Raw genomic sequence first — 12,790 nt, forward strand, 5'->3', positions numbered from 1 at the left:
TCCCTGATTAGAGACAAACACTGAAAAAAATGCAGTGGAACTGGCTTCGAGGTCCAGAGCTGAGTTTTAGGGGGTTAAAGCCTGAATTCAAAATGGATTACATTTAGATTTTGTGTCACTGGCCTTCATAAAACGCCCCATAATGTCAAAGTGGAATCATGTTTTTTGACATTTTTGCTAATATATATTTTTTTAAATGACTAATTCTGTGTGCAATAACAGTGTTGAACATGATTGTTGAATGACTACCTCATCTCTGTACCCCACACAGTTATCTGTAAGGTCCCTCAGTCGAGCAGTGAATTTCAAACAGATTCAACCACAAAGACCAGGGAGGTTTTCCAATGTTTCACAAAGAAGGGCACCTATTGCTAGATGGGTAAACATTTAAGAAGCAGACATTGAATATCCCTTTGAGCATAGTGAAGTTATTTATTAAGCTCTGGATGGTGTATTTAATCCATCTTAAATTTAGTCTGTAACACAACAAAATGTCGACTAAGTCAAGGGGTGCGAATCCATTCTGAAGGCACTGTAGATACATGTGTAGTTCAGTGTAGTGGAAGAAGGTGGCTGCAGGTAGACAGACGTTGCCTGTAGACACAGATCCAGGAACAGTTTACCAAGCCCCTGTGATCACAACTTCATCCTACTCCTTCAGGGCCGTGGGGAAAGGAAAAGCGAAGCAGTGCACTGATGGTGGTGCCACACACAGACACACACACACACACACAGACACACACACACACACACACACACACACACACACACACACACACACACAGACACACACAGACACACACACACACACACACAGACACACACAGACACACACAGACACACACACACACACAGACAGACACACACACACACACACAGACACACAGACACACACAGACACACACACACACACACACACACACACACACACACACACAGACACACACACAGACACACACACACACACACACACACACACACACACACACACACACACACAGACACATAGATACAGCAGCATTTGGCCGACCTCACAGCAGAACACGAGGAACAGTTCTACCATAGGATTACAATTCTGTTCTATTCCTCCCTCTACTTTCACCGCTAACATTGTTACAAGGACACGACAATGTGCTGGTTAACATTGTGTGGTACAGTGGATGGTTACAGTACAGTGTTACAGTACAGTGTTACATGGTTGACACTGACAGTTCTCTGTAGGTCCTGGTGGCCTGGCTGGAGGGGGGGGGGGGGGGGGGGGGGGTGCTGAGCTGGCGGTGGGAGTGATGTATTTACCATGCTAGAACCAGCCTGCAGGTGGTTAGTAATAGTAACTAGTCATGTTGCTAGAACCAGCCTGCAGGTGGTTAGTAATAGTAACTAGTCATGTTGCTAGAACCAGCCTGCAGGTGATTAGTAATAGTAACTAGTCATGTTGCTAGAACCAGCCTGCAGGTGGTTAGTAATAGTAACTAGTCATGCTGCTAGAACCAGCCTGCAGGTGGTTAGTAATAGTAACTAGTCATGTTGCTAGAACCAGCCTGCAGGTGGTTAGTAATAGTAACTAGTCATGTTGCTAGAACCAGCCTGCAGGTGGTTAGTAATAGTAACTAGTCATGTTGCTAGAACCAGCCTGCAGGTGGTTAGTAATAGTAACTAGTCATGTTGCTAGAACCAGCCTGCAGGTGGTTAGTAATAGTAACTAGTCATGTTGCTAGAACCAGCCTGCAGGTGGTTAGTAATAGTAACTTGTCATGTTGCTAGAACCAGCCTGCAGGTGGTTAGTAATAGTAACTAGTCATGTTGCTAGAACCAGCCTGCAGGTGGTTAGTAATAGTAACTAGTCGTGTTGCTAGATCCAGCCTGCAGGTGGTTAGTAATAGTAACTAGTCATGTTGTTAGAACCAGCCTGCAGGTGGTTAGTAATAGTAACTAGTCATGTTGCTAGAACCAGCCTGCAGGTGGTTAGTAATAGTAACTAGTCATGTTGCTAGAACCAGCCTGCAGGTGGTTAGTAATAGTAACTAGTCATGTTGCTAGAACCAGCCTGCAGGTGGTTAGTAATAGTAACTAGTCATGTTGCTAGAACCAGCCTGCGGGTGGTTAGTAATAGTAACTAGTCATGTTGCTAGAACCAGCCTGCAGGTGGTTAGTAATAGTAACTAGTCATGTTGCTAGAACCAGCCTGCAGGTGGTTAGTAATAGTAACTAGTCATGTTGCTAGAACCAGCCTGCAGGTGGTTAGTAATAGTAACTAGTCATGCTGCTAGAACCAGCCTGCAGGTGGTTAGTAATAGTAACTAGTCATGTTGCTAGATCCAGCCTACAGGTGGTTAGTAATAGTAACTAGTCATGTTGCTAGAACCAGCCTGCAGGTGGTTAGTAATAGTAACTAGTCATGTTGCTAGAACCAGCCTGCAGGTGGTTAGTAATAGTAACTAGTCATGTTGCTAGAACCAGCCTGCAGGTGGTTAGTAATAGTAACTAGTCGTGTTGCTAGAACCAGCCTGCAGGTGGTTAGTAATAGTAACTAGTCGTGTTGCTAGATCCAGCCTGCAGGTGGTTAGTAATAGTAACTAGTCATGTTGTTAGAACCAGCCTGCAGGTGGTTAGTAATAGTAACTAGTCATGTTGCTAGAACCAGCCTGCAGGTGGTTAGTAATAGTAACTAGTCATGTTGCTAGAACCAGCCTGCAGGTGGTTAGTAATAGTAACTAGTCATGTTGCTAGAACCAGCCTGCAGGTGGTTAGTAATAGTAACTAGTCATGTTGCTAGAACCAGCCTGCAGGTGGTTAGTAATAGTAACTAGTCATGTTGCTAGAACCAGCCTGCAGGTGGTTAGTAATAGTAACTAGTCATGCTGCTAGAACCAGCCTGCAGGTGGTTAGTAATAGTAACTAGTCATGTTGCTAGAACCAGCCTGCAGGTGGTTAGTAATAGTAACTAGTCATGCTGCTAGAACCAGCCTGCAGGTGGTTAGTAATAGTAACTAGTCATGTTGTTAGAACCAGCCTGCAGGTGGTTAGTAATAGTAACTAGTCATGTTGCTAGAACCAGCCTGCAGGTGGTTAGTAATAGTAACTAGTCATGTTGCTAGAACCAGCCTGCAGGTGGTTAGTAATAGTAACTAGTCATGTTGCTAGAACCAGCCTGCAGGTGGTTAGTAATAGTAACTAGTCGTGTTGCTAGAACCAGCCTGCAGGTGGTTAGTAATAGTAACTAGTCGTGTTGCTAGAACCAGCCTGCAGGTGGTTAGTAATAGTAACTAGTCGTGTTGCTAGAACCAGCCTGCAGGTGGTTAGTAATAGTAACTAGTCGTGTTGCTAGAACCAGCCTGCAGGTGGTTAGTAATAGTAACTAGTCGTGTTGCTAGAACCAGCCTGCAGGTGGTTAGTAATAGTAACTAGTCGTGTTGCTAGAACCAGCCTGCAGGTGGTTAGTAATAGTAACTAGTCGTGTTGCTAGATCCAGCCTGCAGGTGGTTAGTAATAGAAACTAGTCATGTTGTTAGAACCAGCCTGCAGGTGGTTAGTAATAGTAACTAGTCATGTTGCTAGAACCAGCCTGCAGGTGGTTAGTAATAGTAACTAGTCATGTTGCTAGAACCAGCCTGCAGGTGGTTAGTAATAGTAACTAGTCATGTTGCTAGAACCAGCCTGCAGGTGGTTAGTAATAGTAACTAGTCATGTTGCTAGAACCAGCCTGCAGGTGGTTAGTAATAGTAACTAGTCATGTTGCTAGAACCAGCCTGCAGGTGGTTAGTAATAGTAACTAGTCATGTTGCTAGAACCAGCCTGCAGGTGGTTAGTAATAGTAACTAGTCATGTTGCTAGAACCAGCCTGCAGGTGGTTAGTAATAGTAACTAGTCATGTTGCTAGAACCAGCCTGCAGGTGGTTAGTAATAGTAACTAGTCATGTTGCTAGAACCAGCCTGCAGGTGGTTAGTAATAGTAACTAGTCATGCTGCTAGAACCAGCCTGCAGGTGGTTAGTAATAGTAACTAGTCATGTTGCTAGAACCAGCCTGCAGGTGGTTAGTAATAGTAACTAGTCATGCTGCTAGAACCAGTCTGCAGGTGGTTAGTAATAGTAACTAGTCATGTTGTTAGAACCAGCCTGCAGGTGGTTAGTAATAGTAACTAGTCGTGTTGCTAGATCCAGCCTGCAGGTGGTTAGTAATAGTAACTAGTCATGTTGTTAGAACCAGCCTGCAGGTGGTTAGTAATAGTAACTAGTCATGTTGCTAGAACCAGCCTGCAGGTGGTTAGTAATAGTAACTAGTCATGTTGCTAGAACCAGCCTGCAGGTGGTTAGTAATAGTAACTAGTCATGTTGCTAGAACCAGCCTGCAGGTGGTTAGTAATAGTAACTAGTCATGTTGCTAGAACCAGCCTGCAGGTGGTTAGTAATAGTAACTAGTCATGTTGCTAGAACCAGCCTGCAGGTGGTTAGTAATAGTAACTAGTCATGTTGCTAGAACCAGCCTGCAGGTGGTTAGTAATAGTAACTAGTCATGTTGCTAGAACCAGCCTGCAGGTGGTTAGTAATAGTAACTGTAGTCATGTTGTAATCTACTATATATATGACCACTGTCTGTTGTTATTGATCATAATAATCAAGTTGTATGGCAAGGCAGGGGCACGGCTGTGTGTGTGTGTGTGTGTGTGTGTGTGTGTGTGTGTGTGTGTGTGTGTGTGTGTGTGTGTGTGTGTGTGTGTGTGTGTGTGTGTGTGTGAGGGAGGCAGGGAGGCAGGCAGGGAGTGCACAATCTGGGGAGCAAAGCTTTAGAGAAGCAGGCTGTCCTGTGTGTGTGTGTGAGTATACATTATGACTGTGTATAGTCGCTACAGGGTCGTTGGGCCTGTGTGTTGTTGTAGGTGATGAGACCAGGGGCATGGGTAGTTATTGTAGCCCTACTGGACACCTCATCTGTGGGCATCACTGCTGGCTGACTCCCATCTGCTGGTGGTCTGCCTCTGGTTCCTCCTCCACGCCTGCATGGTACTGTTCAAACGTCTCATCATCTAAGTCTGGTAGACCCAGCAACTGGAGGGAGGGAGGGAGGGAGGGAGGGAGAGGGAGAGGGAGAGAGAGATAGAGAAAGAGAGAAGAGAGAGAAAGAGAGAGAGAGAGAGAGAGAGAGAGAGAGAGAGAGAGAGAGAGAGAGAGGTGAGACTCGAGAGAAAGGGAGAAGAGAGCTTTAAAGCTAACTCCAGCACTTAAAGCAAGATTGATGTTCATCCTCCTTGTCAAAGACAAGTGTAACCCAGTCCTGAAGAGCTTAGCGGCAGGGTGTGCAGGCTTTAGTTCCAGCCCTGCACTAACACATCTGGTTCTGTTAATTGAAAGAGAAGACCCTCTACCAGTCCCCCCCAAAGGTAGACAACCTATTTGAGTCATTTAGCAGACACTCTTATCCAGCGGACTTACAGTTAGTAATGTATGTAAAGAAATGAGGGAGAGGGTGACATTTAACAGTTGTTATGTTATATTATTTAGTAATGTAGTTGTATTATTGTTATTATAGTGTAATATTGTATATAGCGTTGTCTATGTACTTACAGGTCTAAAGGAAGTGAACACTTTGTCCAGGACCTCCAGAAGTGTTTTCTTTCCACAGGAAGTGATGTAGTCCTGAGCTACCTGGAGGAATGGCAGGCAGTCCTCACTCTCACTCCATACATGCTGTAGACACACACACACACACACACACACACACACACAGGTTATTAGCCTGCCCCTTATAGCCACATTACCACATTATTACCATAATACTGTATATGTTAGATGTTGTTATTATATTATATTGTATATGTTAGATGTTGTTATTATATTATACTGTATATGGTAGATGTTATTATTATATTATACTGTATATGGTAGATGTTGGTAGATATGAACAGCCAGTAGAGGTAGAACACAGAGAGAGAGAGATAACACCTTCAGAACATTCAAACAGAGAGAGATAACACCTTCAGATCAGTAGAACACAGAGAGAGAGATAACACCTTCAAAACATTCAAACAGAGAGAGAGAGAGATAACACCTTCAGAACAGTAGGACACAGAGAGAGAGAGATAACACCTTCAGAACAGTAGGACACAGAGAGAGAGAGATAACACCTTCAGAACAGTAGGACACAGAGAGAGAGAGATAACACCTTCAGACAAACACATGGACGTAAGTGAATCACACATGTGTAACTGACCGGGGTTTGAACCTGTGTTAGCCTCCTGAACTAAAGCCTTGGCACACAGATGAGCTTTCCAGGATCGGTCACCCCGGTGTGTCAACCCCTATTGATAGCAGTATTGATCGGCATGGTGTGTGTGTGTGTGTGTGTGTGTGTGTGTGTGTGTGTGTGTGTGTGTGTGTGTGTGTGTGTGTGTGTGTGTGTGTGTGTGTGTGTGTGTGTGTGTGTGTGTGTGTGTGTGTGTTGTGAGGGAGATGGGTGTGTTTGTTAGTTGGGATATTGAATATCAGGGAGGGGGCCACCTATAGCTGTGCCAGGGACGGCTATAGGAGTGTCTGAACAGAGAACCAGCGATACATGGACACATCAGACCTGTCTGTCTGTCCAGATACAAGGCTATAACAGGAAGTCTGTCCTGATACAGGGCTATAACAGGAAGTCTGTCCTGATACAGGGCTATAACAGGAAGTCTGTCCTGATACAGGGCTATAACAGGAAGTCTGTCCTGATACAGGGCTATAACAGGAAGTCTGTCCAGATATATGGCTATAACAGGAAGTCTGTCCTGATACAGGGCTATAACAGGAAGTCTGTCCAGATACAGGGCTATAACAGGAAGTCTGTCCTGATACAGGGCTATAACAGGAAGTCTGTCCTGATACAGGGCTATAACAGGAAGTATGTCCTGATACAGGGCTATAACAGGAAGTCTGTCCTGATACAGGGCTATAACAGGAAGTCTGTCCTGATACAGGGCTATAACAGGAAGTCTGTCCTGATACAGGGCTATAACAGGAAGTCTGTCCTGATACAGGGCTATAACAGGAAGTCTGTCCTGATACAGGGCTATAACAGGAAGTCTGTCCAGATATATGGCTATAACAGGAAGTCTGTCCAGATACAGGGCTATAACAGGAAGTCTGTCCAGATATATGGCTATAACAGGAAGTCTGTCCTGATACAGGGCTATAACAGGAAGTCTGTCCAGATACAGGGCTATAACAGGAAGTCTGTCCTGATACAGGGCTATAACAGGAAGTCTGTCCAGATATATGGCTATAACAGGAAGTCTGTCCTGATACAGGGCTATAACAGGAAGTCTGTCCAGATACAGGGCTATAACAGGAAGTCTGTCCTGATACAGGGCTATAACAGGAAGTCTGTCCAGATACAGGGCTATAACAGGAAGTCTGTCCTGATACAGGGCTATAACAGGAAGTCTGTCCTGATACAGGGCTATAACAGGAAGTCTGTCCTGATACAGGGCTATAACAGGAAGTCTGTCCTGATACAGGGCTATAACAGGAAGTCTGTCCTGATACAGGGCTATAACAGGAAGTCTGTCCTGATACAGGGCTATAACAGGAAGTCTGTCCAGATACAGGGGCTATAACAGGAAGTCAGTCTGGATACAGGGCAATAACAAGAGGGGAGAGGTCTGAGAGAAAGAGCGTGATAGTGAGATAGAGAGAGAAAGAGAGAGAGAGTGATAGTGAGATAGAGGGCGAGAGAGGGAGGAAGGGCGAGAAAGTGGGGGAGATGGGGATGGTTAGGATGGGGCCTAGTTTGATGCTCTACGTGCATTACATATTTGCATAGAAAATGTATACAACATGAAGTATTACTGCCAGTTGCTTAAGGAGGGATGCATGGCTCTGAGTCCTTCCGGTACCGCGGCTGCTGCCTATTTTTAGCCTGGCGCAGGGCCAGGGAACTGTGGTCCCGCCCTCTGACCCCGGCCAGCTGATGGAGACTGGGGACTAGAGAGCAGCTTCTATAACAAAACACTGCTATTGCAGGCTTGTGTCCATGCGCAGGACAGGCGGCCTATATAATGCGGCCAAAACAACATGCGCGCCAGGCGTGCTAGTCAGGTGCAGTGACATCATTCCCGTTGCGCACACACAGACACACACTGCGCCGGGGGACCCGAGAGGCAAACCCCAAAACACCGAAACCACACACGCGTGCGCGCGCGCGAACACACACTTACGAAATGCTCGACCCCTCCCGTCATGTTATCGGGACAAAGGACATAGAAAGAGATTCCCGGTTCTGCGTAGAAGTCCAGTCTTCTCTCATCATCCTCCTCCGCGAAGATCAGATCGAACGGAACCGACGAACACCATTTCTCCGCCACCTCCACCAGCTGCTTAAACTCCATCTCTCTCTGTGTCCTCCTCTCCGTTAGTCCTGCCCGTTTGTGGGGGTCCGGATCGCCGGTATAGGCTAGTCTGTGGTCTCGTGCACACGTCCCGGTGATGCTGCTGTCTCTCGGTAAATAAAAACAGCTGACCGGACATACATTAGCTTACAGTTTCACCTAACGCGCCATCCGCATGGCGAGAGCGACAAGATATATTCACTGTTGCATTACACTTCCGTCACGGTATTTCGGTAACGATAAGGTGTTTTCTCAAACCCTCATCTTTTCTTTAGTCCGTTAACCGATGAGATCAGCGGGGGACGCAGTAGGTTCTGGGGTTGCATAGCATACACACGTTACGCACAGGGCCTGGAACGTTAATACGTCCGTTAACGATTCAACGCGATGACGACAGGCTGAGAAGCAGCACCGGGCTGTCATCGATCAATTCGGTGCTTTTATTCTCAACAGAGCATGGGAATGGCCTAGTGTGTCGTTTCAGATGTATTCCCAATAATACATTCATTGTATTCTATATATGGCTGTATGTCCAATTGTATTTTATAGGGACTGTCTATAAATGTTATAATACCGAAAAGTAAGTGTAATCGCAACAAGTAGGCTAAAAGCTGTAGCCTATGCTAGGCTACTTATTGCCATAATAGGCTAACTAACTCCTTTTGCCAATGTTGTTAAGGCTACTGAAGTTTATATCCACAACCTCTTGCCATGTGAATGAATGAGGGATGCTTTTCAGTAACACAAACCTTCCATAAAGCGCACAGAATATGGGTGTGTCGGCTGCCATAAATAAATATTGTACAGCAGTGTCCCCCAACCCGCGGCCGAATTTGGCCCCCCAAGTTTTCTGAACAAAAAACCCCCACAAAAAAAACTGTTTTTAAAATATTTTTATTTTCATTGTTGGATATAAAATATTGTAAAAACACCAGGAAATCAGCTCCAAGTGATTTTTAATTTAAGAAATCTGTTCCCAAATATTCCCACGCATAATAGAGAGACACGTGATTGTATACGAACGTAAACAAGGTTTGAAATTATTATGTTTTAGTCAATATCTGTTTGGGCTTTCGTCAATTTGCAGTCTACAAATGATTTGTAATTATGTTCCGGCCCTCCACCATCAGCACAACAAAAAAATCAGCCAGGCTGAATCTAGTAGTTGATGATTCCTGCTGTACAGTGTGGACCTGACATACGGCCAGGACCGTTTGTGACCGCTAGGTGGCAGCAGCACCCAATCTATATTGCCCCTCTCTGGTGAAATGAACCACTGGTCCACCGTCAAATGATGATATATATCATAGATATGGCACCCTGAAAACTGAACTCTATGGAGAGATTTCACAGACATAGATTAAGCCTAATCCTAGACTCCTTCTCTACAAGAACTGATCACCTTGAGCAAAGACTTTCATCTGGTTCTCGTAGGGGAAGGCTCATCCCTCCTTCCCTAGAAGTACTGATCACCATGAGCCAAATCTTTCATCTGGTTCTCGTAGGGGAAGGCTCATCCCTCCTTCCCTAGAAGTACTGATCACCATGAGCCAAGGCTTTCATCTGGTTCTCGTAGGGGAAGGCTCATCCCTCCTTCCCTAGAAGTACTGATCACCATGAGCCAAGTCTTTCATCTGGTTCTCGTAGGGGAAGGCTCATCCCTCCTTCCCTAGAAGTACTGATCACCATGAGCCAAGTCTTTCATCTGGTTCTCGTAGGGGAAGGCCCATCCCTCCTTCCCTAGAAGTACTGATCACCTTGAGGTTTTTGGCATCTGGAACCTTCCATCGTGAAACAAGAGATTTGTGTAGTGTAAGTGAACAGAATGTATGCAGAATTACATAACATTTCCTGATGCTGCTGCCCAGGTAGAGTTCTATGAATATGGGAACTTCCTAGGAGTCATTGGCTGTATAGATGAATATCATATTCCCATCAAGTGTCCATCTACAGCAGATGCTGAGGAGTACAGGAATAAAAACTGGTTCTCAATAAATGTACAAAGTGTGTGCACTCCCAATTTTGCATATCTCCAACATTGTTGCACGTTGGAAAGGGGCAACTCATGACTCAAGGATTTTCCAACATTCCTCTTTGTATGCTCAGCTTGAAGGAGGATTTTCCAACATTCCTCTTTGTATGCTCAGCTTGAAGGAGGATTTTCCAACGTTCCTCTTTGTATGCTCAGCTTGAAGGAGGACACCATAGTGGAATCATACTTGGTGACAGTGGGTACGCACAGACCAACTTCTGGTTCACCTCCTTATCTTCATGCAATAAGAGCTAAGCAACAACGGTACAACCAAGTTCATTTCCACACCAGAGGTGTAGCGGAGCACATGTTTGTTGTATGGAAGAGTCATTTCCAGTGTCTCAGAAACACATTGCACTTTCAACCAAGAAGATGCTGCATTGTCATAATTACAAGAGCAGTGCTTCACAATGACCTCAAACAGCATGGCTGCCCAGTGCTTCACAATGACCTCAAACAGCATGGCTGCCCAGTGCTTCACAATGACCTCAAACAGCATGGCTGCCCAGTGCTTCACAATGACCTCAAACAGCATGGCTGCCCAGTGCTTCACAATGACCTCAAACAGCATGGCTGCCCAGTGCTTCACAATGACCTCAAACAGCATGGCTGCCCAGTGCTTCACAATGACCTCAAACAGCATGGCTGCCCAGTGCTTCACAATGACCTCAAACAGCATGGCTGCCCAATGCTTCACAATGACCTCAAACAGCATGGCTGCCCAGTGCTTCACAATGACCTCAAACAGCATGGCTGCCCAATGCTTCACAATGACCTCAAACAGCATGGCTGCCCAGTGCTTCACAATGACCTCAAACAGCATGGCTGCCCAGCTCCTCACGTTGAAGATGAGGATGACGCAGATGTTCCCATGGTTGAGGCAGACAATGACAAAAATGGACTAGCCTGCAGAGATGCTGTTGCTATGCACCACTCCTCACAACAAAGATAGCTCAAATGATTGAAGCAAACAAAAGCCATAGATTGATAACAAAAAGGGTTTTTAATTCACAAATGGAAATATCACCAGCTTTCCTCCTGGCTGCTGCAGATATAGCAGGCTGACCTTCATCCTGTAATCAAGCTATGGTAATCGATCTATGGTGATCAAGCTATGGTAATCGATCTATGGTGATCAAGCTATGGTAATCGATCTATGGTGATCAATCTATAGTAATCAAGCTATGGTAATCAAGCTATGGTAATCGATCTATGGTGATCAAGCTATGGTAATCGATCTATGGTAATCGATCTATGGTGATCAAGCTATGGTAATCGATCTATGGTGATCAAGCTATGGTAATCAATCTATGGTAATCAATCTATGGTGATCAATCTATGGTAATCAATCTATGGTAATCAATCTATGGTAATCAAGCTATGGTGATCAAGCTATGGTAATCAAGCTATGGTGATCAATCTATGGTAATCAATCTATGGTAATCAAGCAATGGTGATCAAGCTATGGTAATCAATCTATGGTAATCGAGCTATGGTAATCAATCTATGGTGATCAAGCTATGGTAATCAAGCTATGGTAATCAATCTATGGTAATCAAGCTATGGTAATCGATCTATGTTAATCAATCTATGGTACTCAAGCTATGGTAATCGATCTATGGTAATCAGCTATGGTGATCAATCTATGGTGATCGAGCTATGGTAATCATCTACTTCTAGAAAATTATTACATTGCTGCACTAGAGAACATTATTTGTTCAAGAATTAAGTTTATTACATCATTTTTTCTTATGGGAGTGCAAGAGATGACTGACAACATTACATATTCCCTGCAGTCCGGGGATGACACATGTTGAATGATTGTGTCCTACCAAATGAGGATTTGAACGGTCCCCTATCTGAACTGTCGTCGGTGATACCTTCCAGGGGTTGCTGGCTATCAATGATCCCGGTCAAAAAGTCCCCCAGCTCATCCGTCTCTGGTCTTACTGGGGGTCCGCCACCAGCCTTGAAATGCTGCCTACAAGCAAGAGCCTTTGTCTTCTTTAAGTTCATTTTTATGTTTTTCCACAGGACCTTAGAAAGTCAAGACAATAAAGAAATGATATTAGTAATTATGTAGGATATTGTTTGTGTTACATTTCTGTCACACAAATACATTTAGGTCCCACTGTGTTGTGTTACAACAAGAAAACAAACATTTCAAAGTGACTCATTTTTAATTTGAGTTGAATTCATTACAAACTGTAGTCCAGGTGTAGCCAGGTGGTAAAAGCACGTAGCTGTATTCATTTATATCCACTAGATGGCACTGTCCCTTTAAAAGATCCATAAATAATGTGTTCATGCTGTTATGGGATTGTGCATGCAGCAGTGTGTAAAGGTGAGAGCAAGCAATTACACTGGAGAGCTGTTGACATCCATCATGGGTCCAACGTT

General features: G+C 44.6%; 1 protein-coding gene across 1 annotated transcript; it reads right to left on the bottom strand.

Moving 5' to 3' along the window:
- Nucleotides 1-1,525: 1,525 nt before the first annotated feature.
- LOC115175359 (maturin) lies at nt 1,526-8,703 on the bottom strand. Its single transcript, XM_029734577.1, has 3 exons — nt 8,188-8,703; nt 5,564-5,686; nt 1,526-5,047 (listed from the first exon to the last, which is right to left on the bottom strand). Exons 1-3 carry the CDS (start codon nt 8,356-8,358, stop codon nt 4,940-4,942), a joined length of 402 nt encoding a protein of 133 aa, XP_029590437.1. The 5' UTR covers nt 8,359-8,703; the 3' UTR covers nt 1,526-4,939.
- Nucleotides 8,704-12,790: the final 4,087 nt, after the last annotated feature.

Source organism: Salmo trutta, chromosome 36, assembly GCF_901001165.1.
Source record: "Salmo trutta chromosome 36, fSalTru1.1, whole genome shotgun sequence".
NCBI lineage: Eukaryota > Metazoa > Chordata > Actinopteri > Salmoniformes > Salmonidae > Salmo > Salmo trutta.